The sequence below is a fragment of the Geospiza fortis genome, unplaced genomic scaffold, assembly GCF_000277835.1.
Source record: "Geospiza fortis unplaced genomic scaffold, GeoFor_1.0 scaffold657, whole genome shotgun sequence".
Taxonomy (NCBI): Eukaryota; Metazoa; Chordata; class Aves; order Passeriformes; family Thraupidae; genus Geospiza; species Geospiza fortis.
In genome coordinates, this window is record NW_005054481.1 from 17,315 (window position 1) to 34,526 (window position 17,212).

Sequence of the window (17,212 nt, forward strand, 5' to 3'; positions counted from 1 at the left end):
CCAGAGATGGACCCCAGGGCAGGGCCCATCCACAGCACTCCCCAGGGAAACCCCAGCTCCTCATGTGCCCAGGAACAGGGCAGAGGGGAGAAGCCCTTCAGGGGCCATCCCAGGAGCCCACACTGCAGCCACGTTGGCATTCTGTGCTGGAGCCCCACAGGCACAGCACAGAGCCACCACAACCTGCTCTGGGCAAGCAGCCATCCACTCCCTGCTCCAGGGACCAGCACTCGTGGACACTGCCCCGGTTCAGCTTTGCCTGCCTGAGCACCCTTAAGGCACAGGGGCCATTCCCACACAGGCTGCGACAGTGGCTGTAGCCAGGGTGCCCAGGATCTGCCCTGGGTGTCAGAGCCCCCCCACCACATCTGCCCACAGAGGGCCCAAATACGCCGACCCTGACAGGCAGCAGTGCTGGTGAGAGGGGCAGAGGGGGAAGGATGAAGGGGTGAGGAGGAGCAGCTCCCTGCAGGAGGCAATGGTGCTCTTCAGGCTGCAGCACCATCCATCCTCCTCCTGCCCCCATCCACATCCCCTCAGAGGGGATGCCCCCCATGCTGGGAGAGCAGGGCAGCACAGCTCCCTGGGCCTCAGCAGCTCCCTCCTGCCCCGTGGGGACACAGCCAGACAGCTGCACCCTCCCATGCAGTGGGGCTGCAGGGCAGGACCACTGCCGGGTGCTGGATGTGCCCTCAGCATGCAGCAGCAAGCCACTGCAGGAAGGCCACTGGCCAATTCCTCCCAGCCCTGGTGGCAAACAGCTGTCCTTGACACCTGCTCTCATCTGCCAGCCCTCCTCACCTCATCCTTGAAGAGCTTGGCTTGGTCCTCACAACCCGTCAGAGTCTGCACAAAGCTAAAAACCTTGGAATAAATGAGAGAAATGTCAAGACAGAGCAATGCTTCTGGTTGGAGACCCCCCTGAGCCCACATCCTCACGTTCTGAGCCCTGCAAGGTGCCACAGGGCTCTTGGGCAGAGGCTGCAGTTGCTCTGCCCTCCCATGCCAGAGCCCACCCTTGGCCCCAGGCACAGGCACTGGCCTGAGAGGGGCACCCAGAGGGGTCATGGGGACATCAGGGGATCATTAAGATTGGCTGAGCCCTCTGGGATCATCGAGGCCACCACTGACCAGCACTGCCAAGGCCACCGCTAAACCATGTCCCCAGGTGCCACATCCACACAGCTTTTGAACACTTCCAGGGATGGTGACTCCACCACTGCCCTGGGCAGCTGTGCCAGTGCCTGAGAGCAGGCAGGGGCTGCTGGGGCTGGTGCCTGAGCTCCTCCACCTACTCAGGCCTCAACAGGGCTCACCATGACTGCCAAGAAAGTGAAAAAAGGTAACAATGTCTCCAGCAGACCCCTCCTCACTAACCCAGGGAGGCGGTCACTGAAGTGCCTGGTGCCTGTGCCACGGTGCTGCAGCCAGGCAGGGCACTCCCAGCCACGCTGGCACATCAGGGGCCAGCACACAGCCATCCAAAGCACCTCACCTCATCAATGGTCCACTTGGCCACTGTGGCTGCTGTGATGCCAGCCACCCCAGGCAGCAGCTTGCAGTGCTGCTCCCAGCACAGGGACAGGGAGCGGTCGGGGTGGGCCGACAGGGCGGACATGAAGAGCGACTGGTGCACGTTGTCTGAGGAAATAGCTGGGGATAAAGAACAACGTGTGACACGAGGTAAAAGATGAGAACATCCCATGCAGGTATCAAGAGCCAGTGGCTGTCCTTTGAGTCAACAGGGTGTCAGTGTATCCAAGTGCTCACTTAGATGGGATTAGGGATCCTGGGAAAAGAAGTTGAGACAAGCTTGGCTTTGCCTTGTTCTTATAACTTTTATTCATTCATTTTCCACTCACCCCCAGTGGTGGGGTAGGTGGCACACAGCCCATGGTGAAAGGGATGTTGGATGGAATATACATCAGGCATCTGCATCAGAACCAAATGCCAAGCCAACTGTCCAGCATCAGTTTCTGTGTGGCAGCAATAATTTGGCAGTTCACAACCACACTGAAACTTTGGGGCTCAACTTCCCACTATCCCGGTCTGAACAAGACAAAGCACCACAGAAAATACATGCCATAGAGAGGATCCTAATTCCATGCCCTAAAGCACTTAAAGACTCCCAGGCATAACCCCAGAGCCAAATCAAGGGAGGTTTGTGAGCCCTGGCACAAGGCAGGGATGTCCCTTATCCATGGTTAACTCTGGCAGCTGACCACAAGCCCCTCACTGGGGCAGACCTGTGGGAGCCAAGGGAGACCCAACCCCAGCACCCCCACCCACCCCAGCTCCTGCAGCCTCGCCCTGCAGTGACACCATGGCAGAGGATGGCACTTACTCTGGAAGTCTTCCTGCTGGATCTTCCGGTACTTTGGAGGTCTCCCTCTAAAGAGACAGGAACACTGATGTCCTGGGCTGGACCTGGCCCAGGGCCCTCCTCCCCAGCGCCCAGAGCACACCTCAGCAGTGGGAGCAGGGACCCAAAGGGCCCTGGCAGCCAAAGCCAGGAGCCATGGGAAGAGAAAGCGACAGAGGTGCCCAGCAGAGCTGGCAGGAGCGAGGCCAAGGAGCCTCTGGGGGCTGGTGACCCCGCCAGGGCGGGCAGCGGTGGCACAGGGGCCCTCCCCGCATGCTGGCCGTGCCCCTACCTCCCGTGGTGCCGAGATTTCTTTCGCTGAGGGAAACCCATGGGGCTCCTCTTGCGCGTCGAGGCCTCGGTGTCAGACAAGTCGGCCTTCAGCCTGCCCTGGTTCTTCTCTGCCAGCGGGCACCCTGAGAGGCAGTAATGGGCTGTGAACCTCCCCGTCACATGGCCTGAGCCATCGCAGCCCGGCGTGGGGCACTTCCTGGAGAACAGAGGGGACACAAGCGTTGGGCCCAGCTTGGAGCAGCACTGGGGACGAGCCAGCAGGGCCACCCCTCTGCCCCCGAGCACGGGCAGCCACTGCCCTGGCCATGGAAGGCAGAGGAAAGATTCACTGAGCCAATTCCCACAGCCAGGCTGCTGGGGGCAGGAGCAGGGCACAGCCAGTCCCTCCAGCTACAAACCTTGGTCCTCTGCCATCCCTGCAACCCTGGGCAAGGAACCTGAGTGCTGACTGAGCAGCTCGTTGGGGCTCCCAGAGTCTCCATCTTCCCTTGCTCCCACAGGCATCCAGACCAGTCTCAGAGCAAGCAGTAAGCGTGTGCCAGGAGTGTGGCCAGCAGAGAAACCCCCAGGAGGCCCACCTGCCCTCCCCATCCTCACAGATACTCCACCACACTGGCTCTTCCTGACACCAGCCTAGTGCTGGGTTGGCTCTAGACCCAGCCTGGCTTCCCTTGCAAAAGGTCCCTCAAGTGACTGCCTGAGCTGGAACCACGCACTGCTCCTTCTTGGGACTTGCCAGCTCAAAGCCTGACAGGAAAAGGCATCCAGGAGGGGTGGAGGGAATAGCATTCTCACAGCTGGTGCCAGTGAACAGCACCTGCACTGTCCTCTGCACAGCCCACAGGTGCCCGTGGTAGGTGGGCACACAGGACACCTTCAGGGGCTCTGGGCTGCAGGACAGGCACAGGAGGGGCTCACAGGGGTTACTCCAGCTGGGGTCCAGGGGAGCAGGGGGCAGAGCCAGGTGTGGATGAGTGCAGGGAAGGGCTGGGTGCTGGTGGGGGGGGCAGGGGGCAGGTGAGGAGGAACAGAGGACAAGCTGGCCCGGCCTGGCAGGGAAGCAGCTGTGCCCCTGCAGGCTGTGCCAGGAGCTCACCTGTGGTGAAAGCTGTACTTGGAGTTCTTGGAGTGAGGGATGCTCTTGCAGCCCAGGCTTGGGCAGCCCCCATGGGCAGAGGAGGCTGGTTCCTTTGGCCCTGCAGGCAGAGGAGAGGAACAGGAGAAAGGCTGTCAAGGCTGCAAGCCCAGGCAGAGCCAGGGCTTTGGGCTCCCTGCCTGAACCAAACAGGGAGGGCTTTTCCTACTGACAAATCCACAGAATGGCCTCTCCTCCCTGCCCATTCTCAGACAGAACCTGCCCTCTGTGCATGGGCAAGTGGCAGTGACAGAGTGTCTGGCATGCTTGTGCCCTGTGGGGAGGAGCTGACACAGGTGCAGCACTTACTGAGAGGAGGCTGCAGTGGGTGTCCTGTTTTTGAGCACCAGCCCATGGGATGGATGTCCGGATGATCCGCATCGATCCAGAAATCATACACGTGGCTCCAGCCATCAAAATGGACCTGGGGAAGCACGTAGAGAGGTCACCCTTCAAATGCCAGCACACATCTCTGAGGAGCTCTGGAGCCCTCCTAGCTGAGTGCAAGCAGCAGGGTAGAGCTGAAGTGCAGCACAAGGCTCACGAGGCACTCCTGGAGCCAGGCACTGGGACCTGCCCACATTTGCACACTCCCAGTGACGGGAGGGGCAGGAGTGAGCCAGCACAGTGCCTGGACACAGGCTCACTGTGCTCCAGCACCCACCTTTATCCTGTGATCTTCCACGTCCTCCACACTGGCCACTCGGATGAAGGAAGGAGTCCTCCTGTCCACTGCCTCCAGCTTCATGTTGACCAGGAAGCCGTGGGGCGGGCGCTGGAAGAGCCCAGTCAGGGGGAGCAGGGAGCTTCAGGCTCCTGCCCCCTCAGCAGCTTTCCCAGCACTGTGTCCTCCTCGAGCCCAGCTCCCAGCCCTGGCCTGGCCAGGGAGGAGCCATCCCAGCTCACAGTGGCAACAGAAGAAAGCAGAAATAGTCTCCCTGCATTTGAGCTGTCTTTAACAAGATGTGCCCCAGGAAAGAAGGTCTCTAAGAGACACATTTTTGGGGATCTGTATTGCAACCACACTTGGCTGGACACAGCTGCTGGTGGTGCAGTTTGAGACAAAAACTAATCAAGCAAACCTAAATTATTTTCCATCACTCAGCTCCTGTTTAGCTGAGGCCACAGTCATACTCCTCATTTTTCCTAGTTTTGAACTCTTTGCCCAGGATAGCCCTGACTTCTGAACCCTGAATGAAGATCCAAAGCCTAGGCCTGTGGCAGGAGAATACAGAACATCACTGGACTTGTCACAAAAGCAAAGATCTGACAATGAAACAAACCCAAATTCCTGCCCAGGTGGGGTGGAGCAGATGATGTGACACTCACCACTTTAAAGGCCCAAGCTGGGACAGCAGATGCTCCAGTTTCTTTCAAGTACTTTTCCCAGGTGAAGTTATCAGGATCAGGATAATCTGGAAGGGAGAAGATGCAGAAGGTGAGACATGCCTGCAGGAAGTCACAAAGTACCCCAGAATGCCCCACTGCCTTCGAGGGCCACCCAAGTCTGCTGGGCACATGGGAACCTGAGAGACACCAAGAAGTGCTGCTATTTTCTCATGGCCCATGAAACCCACAGTGCAAGGAAGCAGAAACAGCTGGGTGTGCACAGACAGCTGGGGTCCTCCTCATATCTCTGAGTGCAGACCTGGCCTAACACAAGCACCATGCTGCACCTGAACATGTGTACAGGAGCCTTGGCAGGAAGTTTGTGTCCCCAGGACCCCCATGGCACCCTGGGAAGCCTGTTCCCAAGGGGATGCACGCCCAGGCTGCACCTGACTGATCACTGACTCACCTTGAGGAGGTGTGAGGGGTTTGCCGTGCTCATGACACCATCCAACTGGGTGGATGTATGGACTGCTGGGATCACACCTAGAAAACATACCCAAGCTCTTAGACAGGGCCCTCTGTGGGTGTCCCCCAGCACTGGCCCCCCAAGAGCCTTACCAGTAGTCATAAGTATCATCCCAGTTGTCAAAGTGCACCAGGAAGCGATTGTCCACCACGTCAGTCACTGTGGCCACACAGATCAGGGAGGGGTTCATGCGGTCCACGGCCTCGAGCTTCATGCCCACCTTGAAGCCTGGAGAAGCCTCGTGCTGGCAGGAGAGAGGGGCAGGGCTTTTTCAGAGCTGCAGCCCCAGCTCCTTCCTCACCACTGCCCATGCCTGCTGCAAGGAGGCACCTGCCCAAACCCTCCCAAAACCAGACCCTGTCTGGCCTCCACACAGGCCTGGGGCCACTCAGGCTCCCAGATGGGCAATGTGCTGCCCTGCAAGGAAAGAGGAAGTGGGTAAGCAACTCAGCTGGGCCACGCAAAGAAAGAGGAAAAGTGATCTTCAGACCCTCAGGATCTTCTATAAGCAGTAAATTCCAAGAAAACTGACATTAGTTCTGCTTTGTCCCAGAACACTTGTTTGTGGTCACAGTCAGCAGTGACCAATGCCTCAGGCATGGCAGGAGGAACTGGGATGGGGCACTTCTCCCTTCCTTGCCTTTATTTCTTAGATCCAGATTCTGTACAAAACACTGCATCACTGTCCTGGTTTAGGGCAAATTTGGGAGAAAACCTCCAAAAGGGGGCCCCTCCAGAAAGCAAACCCACACATCACCCTAGGACAATCACACACACTGGTGGGGTTGTTGCAGCAATGAACAGCAGGGTTTAGACACAATAAATAACTTGGAGAGGCTGATTTGCCAGTAGGGTGAGTTTCCTCTGCAGCTGACAAAGGAACAATCAGCATTTTCATTCTCCTATATTCCCCCTTTCCCCACCCAAGCTTCCGTGTGAAAAAAAAAATAGGCAGACACAGAAACAACAAAGATACAAAGAGACAAAGGAATTATACTTATGAAACATTAGGTGATATATTTTATCCAAATAATTGTTGAGAACAGTAGTTACTTCTCCTCATCAATACTTCACTTTAAATTGTCCATGAGATCAACCTGGAGGAAATAGAATCAGACCAGCACCAATTCTGGGCATATCAAATGAGTGCCCAAGCTACAGATCCTGAGCAACAAAGTGTGCCACATGCTCCTGGCTCCTGAGCACTGTGGGCTTGAGGGGTGTGGGATGGACAAAGCAGAGCCCAGTGCTGGTGGAAGCATTTTGCTCAGCTGGAGGGGAAGAATCACACCTGAACCTGTAGGCTCTGGCAGGAAGGAGATGCTGCTACTCACAGTGTTTCGGACCATGAAGAGGTGCTTAGGAGCTGCCTGAGCCTTTGTTAACTTCAGGTAGTTTGTCCAGCTGAATTCCTCTTCCTTATAACCTACAACCCCTCAGGAAGAGAAATGAGAGCAGTGAGCTCACAGCCAGGAGGATGTGAGGGTGAGCCTGGCCATCCCTGAGCCACTGTCACCCTGCCAGCATATCTTGCTGTGGGCAGACAGGATCTGCAGCAGCCCTGGGATGCCCAAAGCCCACGGCTGAGGGTTGGTGGGTGCTTTTGAAGGGGTGTTAGGAAACACGAGCAGTGGAGTGGAAATCCAGAGCACAGCTCCTCCTCCGGTCCTGCCTGCCCTGGGGCACAGCTGGTGGCACTGGGAGGTCCAGAGCAACAGGGCTTTGCCACAAAATGTTAGCAAGCAGAGATGGGTGCCTGAAACGTTTCCCTGTGGAACTCCACCAGTACAGCAGCATCCCTCCATGGCCCCATGGAGCCACCCTGTCCCCATCTCAAGCTCTACATTTGGCCCACTCTTCATCCCCCTCCTTCAGCAGGCCCCACCACCCGAGCTGAATTAACTCCTTACCTTTGGGAGGCTGGAGTTTGTGCCCTGTCTCCTCAAACCAGCCAGCAGGGTGGATGTCAGGGGAGTCAGCATTCAGCCAGAAGTCGTGGCACTCGGAGTAGCCATCGAAGTGGAGACGCATCCGGTAGCCACAGACCTGCCAGCAGGGAGGGAGGAGAAGGAAAGGGCCATGGAGACCTGCTGCTGTCCCTGGCTGAGCATCACACCCCCTCCCACACACCAGCTCAGCATGGGTCACTTTGGGAAGCCAAAAGTCAATCACAGACCGGTGCCCAAACTGGGAGGCACAAACCAGACACAAAGGGTGACCAGCATGGAACAAGGTCAGTGCAAAGGCACCACAAGCCAGCTTGAAGAAGGGATGTTCAGGCTGGTGCATTAAATGCCATGGTGGAGCACCTTGCTGGATCCAGCAAGTGCAAAGACTCCCTTTTCTGCAGCCTGGGAAGCTGCTGATGCAGGGATTTTGGCTAAATGCCACACTGGCTGCCTGGGGAGCTCTGCAAGGCAAGGCTGGTCCAGCTGCCAGGTGGCTGAGTGGAAAGTGGATCTGCATGGACACAAGAAGAGCAGTGGAATGCCTCCACAGCCTCCATCTCAAGTGCTCAGATCTGTCTTAGGGACATAAGCTGCTGCCATCACCACAATCCCTCCCCCTGTGCTGTGTGAGGGTGACAGAGACCAACACAGCTCCACACTGCTGTGTCCTGTCCCTCCAAGCTGGCAGGGAACTCCCTGCTTGTTTGCCTGAGCTGCTGGAGCAGCAGCTCATCTCCTGCAGTGACAGGCCCTGTCACCTCCAGGGGCCAGCTGGCAGCACCTCCCCTGCCCCAGAGCCTGTGGCTGAGCCAGGGGGAACCAAGGAACAGGGGCACTGGAGGCTCCTTACCTCAGCCACTGTCAGGATGAAGTACATGGATGGGTGCTGTGGGTCAATCCCCTCCAGCTTCATCCCCACTTTAAAGCCATTCTTGTGCTGGGAAGCTACTTGGTACTGGAAACAAAAATTAAACTACAATGTAAAACCAACACAGGGAGTTGGTCTAGAACCCACGAGGGGAGCAACCACCAGGCAATGGGAGCTGCTGGGACCAAGAGACTGTGGGCCACAGGTGATGTTATAATCCAAATTTTTTTTTTCCCATAGGAAAAAAACAGTGTTACACCTCCTTATGGATTTACATCTCTTGCTATTGGCAGGGCAAGGTGCCCCTGGGGTAAAAGCTGCAGCAGGGGGAGCAGGACACAGGCCTGACTTGTTTGCAGCACAGCCTCAGGAGAGCCCACCTGGCTTCCAGGAAGGGCTGGAAAGGCTCCACCACCCTGCCAGAGTCACAGCAGTGTCCTAGGCAAAGGTGGGGTGTTTGGGATGGGGCCAGCACCTGCTGGGGAGTGGGACTCTGGGCAAATCAAAACTGGAGGCTGCCCTGGCACTTCCAGCTGACAGCGGGAGCTTGGCTATTGCTCAGAGTCCCGCAAAACAGGGAAGCAAGGAAGAGAGGAGGAGAAGGAGGAGGGGTGGGAAAAAAAAGGGAAAGAAAAGAGAAGATGAAAGAGGGAAAAAGACAGGAAAATCCCAACTCACATCCTGGAAGAGATCTAAAGGGGCAGCGACAGCTTTCTGCTCCTCCAAGTAGGACGCCCAAGACCAGCCTTCTTTCTTCTCCTCACTGGCACCTGAGCGCAGCACAAACGCACACAAACGCTGCTGAGGGGCTGCTCCAGCCCTGCCCCACTCTCACACAGGGTCCTGCATCCCTGCACAGCTCAGCACCATCCTGCCAGAACCCCTTCTCCAGCAAACCTGGCTGGCTGCACCACGAGGGGCAGAGCCAGGAGCCCCCCGTGACCCAAACGTCCTGAACCATGTCCTAGGAAGGCACCTGGGCTAGTGGAAGGTGTCCCTGCCCATGACAGGGGGTGGGACCAGAAGGGCTTTAAGGTCCCTTCCAATGAGTCTGGGGCTCCAGGGAGCGTGAGGGATGAGCCATCAGAACACCAGACCTGACAGACCCTCTTCCAGCCAGAACATCTGCTATGTCCACACAGGGTGGATTTGTGGCAGCCAGCAGGATCCATGCACAGCTCTGGGAATCAGTCCCAGCTGCAAGGGGCTCCTAGACAGTCAAAGCAGCAGCAGGTTCACATCCCAGCTCTGCCATCCCCTGCTCTGAGACAGCCACCTGAGCCCCTGTGGCACAGCAAGGCCACTCGGATGCCCTAGAGATGTGCTTGCCCATGTGACAAAGAAGACAGCATTGTCTCTTCATAGCCAGGGAGGTGACTCTTCATGCCTTTGAGAAGGCCACAAAGGCCTTGCCCAAGACCTGTGAAACACAACCCAAGTCTCTTGCTCTCCAGCTTCTTTGTCTCCCTAATTTGCAGCAGCTGAAGGGACTCCAGGGGTGCTGTGCCTATTCCAGTGCTGAGGAATTCCCAGATACAGATTAGCCATGGCAGCCAGCTTCAGGAAGGGCAGGCTAGAAATGCAGGGGAAAAACAGACCAACTCCTTCCTCCTCTGGGCTTAGGAGGAGATGGAAAAAAACCAGAAACTTAGAGAAGAAATTAAAGGTGGACTTCAGTGAGCAAGGTGCCTGACCTTGCTTTGCTCACATGTTCAGAGTGAAAAATACTTTTACTATTCCTTAGGACATAAAAAATGTGCCGGACATGGCTGGGGAATCTGTGAGTACAAGCTCTGCACTTCTGGGGAATGACAAACACACCAAGAGTCAGAGCATACACTGACTGCTGCACTGAGGCGTCCAGGTGTGTATTTTGTTTGCTGAAGTACTTCTAAAATCAGAGAAAATAAAATGTTGAAGTAACAAAGCTCATCACTGCTTACTTGTATGCAGCAGGGAAGGTTACATGCTCAGGGCTCAGTGAGAAGCAGGTATGATATCTGAGATTCCCTTTTAATGGTGGTTAACTCACTGTAACATCAGGGGTTAATGACACCTGGCCCTGCCACTGTCCCTGCACTTGGTTATGGAGAGGAGTATGAAGTTGGAAAGGTTTAATTTTAAAATTATTTTGAGTATGACTTTCAGTAGTCAAAGACAAATAAATGTCTATTTTCCATAAATGTTTATTTTCATGTTTCCCAAAGTTTTCCTTGACACTACAGGGAAAAAAACAGCCAAGCAAACACTGCATCCCTCAGCTTGTCTCCTTTCCTTCCATCTTGACAGCTCTGCTTTTGAGATCTCTGACACAGAATAGATCCCCACAGGATGAGACAACCCCAAATCACATGGCCTCAGTGGCACTGCACCTACATGAGCAGCTCCCAAACTTGTGAGCTCCTGATGCCAGGAGGGAAGTTCCCCGTGAGCCCATCCCAAAGGAGGGCAAAGCCACACGTGGTGCAGTCCTGTCTGTGCTCAGGACAGTGTCCCTGGGAGCAAACACAGCGCCCAGGAGCCAGTAACAAACTGAGCTCCCGAGGGGAGGGACAGGAAGCTCTGTCCAGCAGGGGCCAGCGCGGTGTCCGTAGGGGTGCCCCCTTCCCATGGAGAGAGAGAGAGGAAAGGAGAGAAACGGAAAGAGACAGAGAGAGCAGGATCAAGCAAGCAGAGGAGCTCACAAGCCTCCAGGACCACATGCCAGTGCATTGCAGTGGGTGTTTGGCCCTGCAGGAGCACCAAAGGGGTCCAACCCTGCAGGGGGACCCCCAGCCCCAGCAGCAGTGCTCACCCCACAGCCACCCCGCCCTCCGTACCGTGCTGGCTCCCGTTCCACGCCTCAGCCTCCACATTGCTCATGGCACAGTCTTCCACCGAGCTTTTCCTCTCTTCCTGCTTCTCCTCCTGGCGTGAGAGCAGACAGAACAGAACCCAGAAGTTTTTGGCTGCATGTTGTATCCTCACACTGGTGCCCAGGGCCATAGTGCACCCCCACGAGGTCCACAGTGTGACCAATGCCTGGCCCAGACATGGACTGCCAGAGAATCTGGTGATGGGAGCTTGCAGGGACTTCAGTGCTCACTGGCAGCAATCACACCTGGACTGGACCTGCTACAGGCAGGGCTGGCAAGCAGAGCTTCCTTACCTTGTCAAAGTCTCTCCCCTCCCCAGGACACCCAGCACACAGACAGGCACTCTCCCACTGCAACCCTTACTGTGGTGGCCTGGACTCAAGAGAGCAGCTGAGAGGGGTCAGTGCCTACTGTCCAGTCTGGAGAGTCTGGCACTGCCCAGGCCTCAGTGCTCCACATGCCAAACAACCAGCCCTCATCTCCACACATTCGAGTCTTTTTGGCATTTAGGCCAACCTGTTTCCCTTTTGACCTGCAGCTGCCAGAGCCCTGAGCAGCACGATGAGATCTGTGCACACAGGGCTGGCCTCCAGCCCCCTGGACACTGGCTGCACCCACCCCCTCCCTGTCTTTGTCCTACCATTTGCTCAGACTCATATTCTTCCTCCGAGGGGCTCTGATAGTCCTTCCTCTTTCGTTTCTTCACAGGCTTGAGGATTTCAGTGGCATTGGTGCTGCTGGCAGAGTTTTCCACAATGACAGACCTGCACAGAGGGAGGGAGGGAGGGCCAAGCACTGCAGCCAGTGCAGCACGGTGACACTGCCTGGGGTGTCAGCAAGGGAGGGGCTGCTGGACAATCACTGTCTCCCCATTTCTTACTCACACATGCCCCCACCCCTCCTGTGGGGGGATGTACGCACACAAGTTGCCAGGAGTTAGAGCCAGGGACAGGCCAGAGTCACCCTCACACACTTGGGTGTTAGAAACCTGAACCCAGGGATGAATCAACAGGGATCTAGTTTAGTAGCAGGGCTCTAAGCTGCACCAGAGATGCTGGAAAACAAGTCCTGAGAGTCACACACTGGTCAGGAGTAGGGCTGGAAATGCCCCCATGACCTGTGGCCTTCCTCCGCTGCTCAGCCTGGAAGCCACTGCAGCAACCTCCTGCTCCAGCAGATATGTGTTTATGACGCCACATATTGGGCAGGAGAAAATCTGGCTCCCTTGGGAAGTTTTCCTCCCCCAGCCTGCCCCCAGGAACAAGCAGAACACACAGGACCCCCAGCACCTGCCAGAGGTATTCCCATCCCTCGCTGCAGCATGTGGGGCAGGGCAGAGGGATGGACAGGGCCCAGAGCCCCCTTCCTTTACCTCTCTTTGAACTGCTGGTGGCAGTGCTCGCTGCAGAAGCCCCTGCCCTCGCGGGCGCCGTCCCACACGTGTCTGCGGCCGCAGGTATCGCAGTGGCACAGCCCTTCCACCGCGGGCTGCTCCGGCACGTCTGCGACAGCAGGAGCAGCAGTGAGCCACACCGAGGGACAGCAGACAGACAGACATCTGCCCCGCCCACAGACACCAGGCAGCATCTGCTGGATGCTGGTACCCACCCCACAAGTGCCACCACGGTGCCCTTACCCTGAGCCACAGTAGGATTGTCTCTGCTGGGGGGGGCCACCTCGGAGTCCCCATCTTTGTCTGTGTGAGCCTCCTTCACAGCTTCCACAGGAGGCAGCTTATCAGCACTCACCACCTTCAGCGTGCCGTACTCATTTATCCGGAACTGGCATGGTCATCTGTGTGTCTGACAAGAGGACAACTCTTCTGAGCCCAGAGGTGAGCACAGCACCACAGGCCCTGTGAAGGTGCCCTGCCTGCAGCCTGTGCTGGGCACTCAGCTGGAGCTGGCAGGTGGGGGGATGGAGGATGAGGTATCCTGAGGCTGAGCCACAGCTGAGAAATGGGTGCATTTTCTGCAAGCTGTCATGCACTGAGGGTACCCCTGAGGCACCCGCTGCCAGATGAGCACAAGGCTGCTGCTCCCAGGGTGAGGGCAGGAGCTGGGGCAGAGCCAAGCCCACAGCACAGCTTGGAAGGGAAGATGTCCTGCACAGCACGTAGCACCCCTGTGCCTCCTTGTGCAGGGCAGAGCTGCTGCAGCCCCCCAGGCACCTCTGTGAGCTCTGTGCTAATCTCCCAGGATGGCAGGGCCACAGGGATGGGGCAGGAGAAGAGCTGGGGCAGCTGAGGGATTCTCCAGCTGGGGTGCAGGGGGGCCAGGGCACATCCTGGTGCTCCCTGCCTGGCACAGGCTGAGGGATTTATAAGCACAAGCAGCTGTGGGGAGAGGCAGAGGGCTCAAACCCAATGGCCCAGGGCTACACTTACCCGCAGGTTACTCCCAGGCAAAGTTGCCACCCCATCTTTCCACTCCAGCACACGGACTGTGCTGCAGGTCTGCACCCCGCTGATCTGGGGAATGACAGCAGCAGTGATGGGCTCATTCCCTGCTCCCCTGTCTGGCCTCTCAGCCCCTGTGCTCCTCTGGGGCTCCCGGGGGAATCGCTGGATTTCTAAGGTGCTCGTGGGAAGGTTGATGGCAGTGGCGTTTGCTTGAGAGGGGAAGAAAGGAGACAAACAACCAGAGGCATACACAGAACACTTCACTGATGCAAACAAGGCTCAAAGGCAGCCCAGGATCCCAGAGGACATGGCCTCCCAGGTGAGGGCTCTGCTGCGGGCCAAAGCACAAAGGAAGCAGCGTGACGCAAAAAAATCTGCAGCCAGTAATGGCTCATGCTAGGGGGTGGCACCAACACCATCCACATTCCAGGGTTTCCACTTCAGCCTGATCCCAGACTGTCTCTGTGCCTGATGTGACAGGGTGCCCTGATGTGACAGGAGTTTGCTCCTGGACTGCAACTTCCAGTTTAGTTACATTTTAAAGGAATACACTGTGCAACCAGGGTCTCTCTGCAATGAGAACTGAGGCATCAGGAAAAATTGGGAGATCTGCTTCTAGAGAACACCCCTGATCTCACCTAACACACAACCATGCTTTGCTGAAACACCTCCTAAGAGACACTGGTCAGCTGCACTCAAACTTGTCCCAGTTTTCAAGAAGGGTAAGAAGGATGACCCTGATAATTACAGGTCTGTCAGTCTCACTACAGTGCTTGGTAAAATTAGGGAGAGGATTATTCTGGGAGTTACTGAAAAACACTGGAAAGACAACCCAGTCCTTGGTCACAGCCAAACAGGTTCACAAGGGGAAGTCCTGGTTAACCGACCGAATTTCCCTTTATGGACAGGTCACCCCACTAAGCTGACCAAGCAAAGGCCATAGATGTGGTTTTTAGGATTTTAGCAAAGCCTTGATGCTGCCTCTCACAGTGGCCTTCTGGACAAAGAGTCCAGTACAGAGCTCATCCAGTCCACTGTCCATAGGGTGAACAACTGGATGATGGCTCTCCTGCAGCTGGGCTCAAAGCCTTACAGGAACTGGGTGCACATCAGGCTGGTGGCCATCACCAGTGGGGTTCCCCAGGGTTTAGGGCCAGTGCTCCTAAATTTTTTATAAATAATCTGGATGCAGAATGTCCATAAAGTAATTTTATCAATGACACTAAATTAGGAGGAGCTGTGGACACCCTTGAGGGTAGAGAGGCCTTACACAGAGATCTGGATAGACCAGACAGCTGGGCAACCCAACCACCATGTGCAGGAAACAAGAGTAAGACCTGGATTCTGCACCTAGGATGGGATAATCCTGAAAATTGTATGCCTTGGGGAGCAAGACTGGGGAGCTACCTGGGGAAGGGGCTCAGGGGCTTTGGGCTGAGGGCAAGAGGAACAGGAGCCCTGGCAGCCCCAGGGGCCAGCCCTGCCCTGGGGGATACCAGGGGGGTGCCTGTCCTGCTCTGGGGCAGCCTCACCTCCAGTCCTGGGGACACTTTGTGCCCCTCAGCGCACAAAGGACAGCTGAGAGCTGGAGCTGTGTCTGGAAGAGGGGACCAGGACGGTGAAAGGTCCAAGGGCAGGACTTGGGAGGAGCAGCTGAGGCCACCTGGCCCGTTCAGCTGGGAGGAGAGAAGCTGAGGGGTGACCCCATTGCTGTCTGCACCTTCCTCTGGGGGCAGGGGCTGATCTCCCCCTTCTGGGACCAGCAATGACCCAAGGAGATGGAACAAAGCTGCCTCAGGGCAGGTTCAGGTGGGACATTAGGAAAAGGTTCCTCGCCCAGAGGCTGCTCAGTGCCTGGAAGAGGCTCCCAGGGAAGCACCAAGTTCAGGGAGTGCCTGGACAACACTCGGTCCCGATGGTTTCATTGTAGGTGCTCCTGCCAGGAGCAGGGTTTTGGGCTCAATGATCCTTATGGATCCCCTCCAGCTCGAGCTATTCTGGGACTCCCTGCTAATGCAGCAGCCCAGGAGCCCACAGCCCTGCAGAGCAGGCACCAGCACACTGTGCTGCCCTGGCTCAGGGCCCCTCCCATCAGGGGTTCAGTTTAAATCTCAGGAAGATTTGATTGACCACAAACAGTCCAAGTGATGTGGGATAGCCACAGAGAACATCTAAGATGGCGACAGCAGCTCGGCTTTGCCTCCCAAGGTTTGGGAGGAGCACAGCTCCACAAGGGGTGTGGGCTGTCCAGGCCGGGGAGGCAGCAGGTGGAGGGGGCTGCTCCACATACCTGGTATGATGAAGGCAGTGGTGGGCAGGTGGGTGCTCTGCACCGTGCTCTCGGTGGTGACCACGTGGACACTGACCTCCCCAGCTGCACTGCCCTTGGAGCTCCTCACCACCTCCATCTCCCCCCTGCTGTCCATCACCTTGCCTGGGCACACAGCGAGGCCCTGCAGGGCAGCAGGGAAGAAATCAAGTTGGGTACCACTATAAACACAACAAAGGAGCGAGGATGTGACTGCACAGGATGGTCTCTCCCAGCAGAAACCCCTGGAAGATGCATTCAAGGTCCACTGAACCCACATGAAGGTCACAGCATGCCCCATGCAAGCCCCTGTTGTGAGGTCCCAGCTCAGAGCCTGCAAACGCTGAGGGTTTTTTCTCACCTGGCACCACCATAAGATGGCACAAGCACAGGTCCACCACAAGCTGCTGCTGGCTCCCACGGGGGCCCACAATGACAGACGGTGACTGAGGGCTGCCAAATCCCACCCTGGAGCAGGCAGAGCTCCCTGCAGGTCCCCTTCCCGCTCTCCCGTCCAAGTGTCACCCTTGATCTTCCAACTGGCTGCAAGAGAATTTCACAAGTGACAGGAGTTACGGGCGGTGGGAGTTACTGGGGGGAACTTGATGTCCCTGTACCCCACCTGAGTTTGTCATGGGACTGGTGATGCTCAACCTGTCTATCCCAGATTGCAATGCAAGATGTATTCTATTTGCCATCTGGATGGCAGTTGTCTTCTATTAACTGGGCAGGTTTAGTTAGTTTTCCTTATCTCTTCCACACCCACTCCTCCCTCCGGGGGCACATCTGCTGATAACAGCCATTGAATGTCACTGCATGGCTGATAAGAACTACAGCATCCCACATTCCCCAGAGGAACAGCTGCCTCTTCTTCCACTGGATCGTCAGAGGAAGACTACAGCCTTTTCTACAGGATCCCTGCTCCAACAGAACCACACCTGACACTCCAGGACTGCAGCCATATTTCCAATTGGACTGCTACCAGTACCCTAACCAACAGGGTGTCAGGTTGGGTTCTGACTCTGTCAGTGTTGTTTTAGTTTACTGCATTGTTTATCTTATCCTTTTATTTTCTTCCCTATTAAAGAACTGTTATTTCCTGCTCCCATATTTTTTGCCCGAGAGCCCCTTAATTTAAATATGACAACAATTTGGAGGCGGGGCGGGGGGGGGGTTCACATT

General features: G+C 56.3%; 1 protein-coding gene across 1 annotated transcript; it reads right to left on the bottom strand.

Moving 5' to 3' along the window:
- Nucleotides 1-780: 780 nt before the first annotated feature.
- L3MBTL1 (L3MBTL histone methyl-lysine binding protein 1) lies at nucleotides 781-16,572 on the bottom strand. The gene is made up of 21 exons (XM_031063103.1): nucleotides 16,392-16,572; nucleotides 16,013-16,175; nucleotides 13,708-13,931; nucleotides 12,958-13,102; nucleotides 12,694-12,823; nucleotides 11,962-12,085; nucleotides 11,286-11,373; nucleotides 9,145-9,236; nucleotides 8,449-8,553; nucleotides 7,560-7,695; nucleotides 6,984-7,075; nucleotides 5,742-5,893; nucleotides 5,590-5,666; nucleotides 5,121-5,206; nucleotides 4,456-4,566; nucleotides 4,101-4,215; nucleotides 3,753-3,852; nucleotides 2,655-2,852; nucleotides 2,345-2,391; nucleotides 1,496-1,653; nucleotides 781-864 (listed from the first exon to the last, which is right to left on the bottom strand). Exons 2-21 carry the CDS (start codon nucleotides 16,146-16,148, stop codon nucleotides 781-783), a joined length of 2,400 nt encoding a protein of 799 aa, XP_030918963.1. The 5' UTR covers nucleotides 16,149-16,175; nucleotides 16,392-16,572.
- Between the last annotated feature and the right edge of the window lie 640 nt (nucleotides 16,573-17,212).

What these genes read in the sequence shown, in the direction of transcription:
- L3MBTL1 (XM_031063103.1), bottom strand. Translation starts at nt 16,148, where the DNA reads ATGGACAGCAGGGGGGAGATGGAGGTGGTGAGGAGCTCCAAGGGCAGT. An exon ending in GTGGAACGGGAGCCAGCACG is followed by an intron (nt 9,237 to 11,285) that starts GTACGGAGGGCG and finishes TGCTGCGCTCAG; the next exon opens with GTGCCAGTGAGGAGAAGAAA. An exon ending in AAGTACAGCTTTCACCACAG is followed by an intron (nt 2,853 to 3,752) that starts GTGAGCTCCTGG and finishes TCTGTTCTCCAG; the next exon opens with GAAGTGCCCCACGCCGGGCT.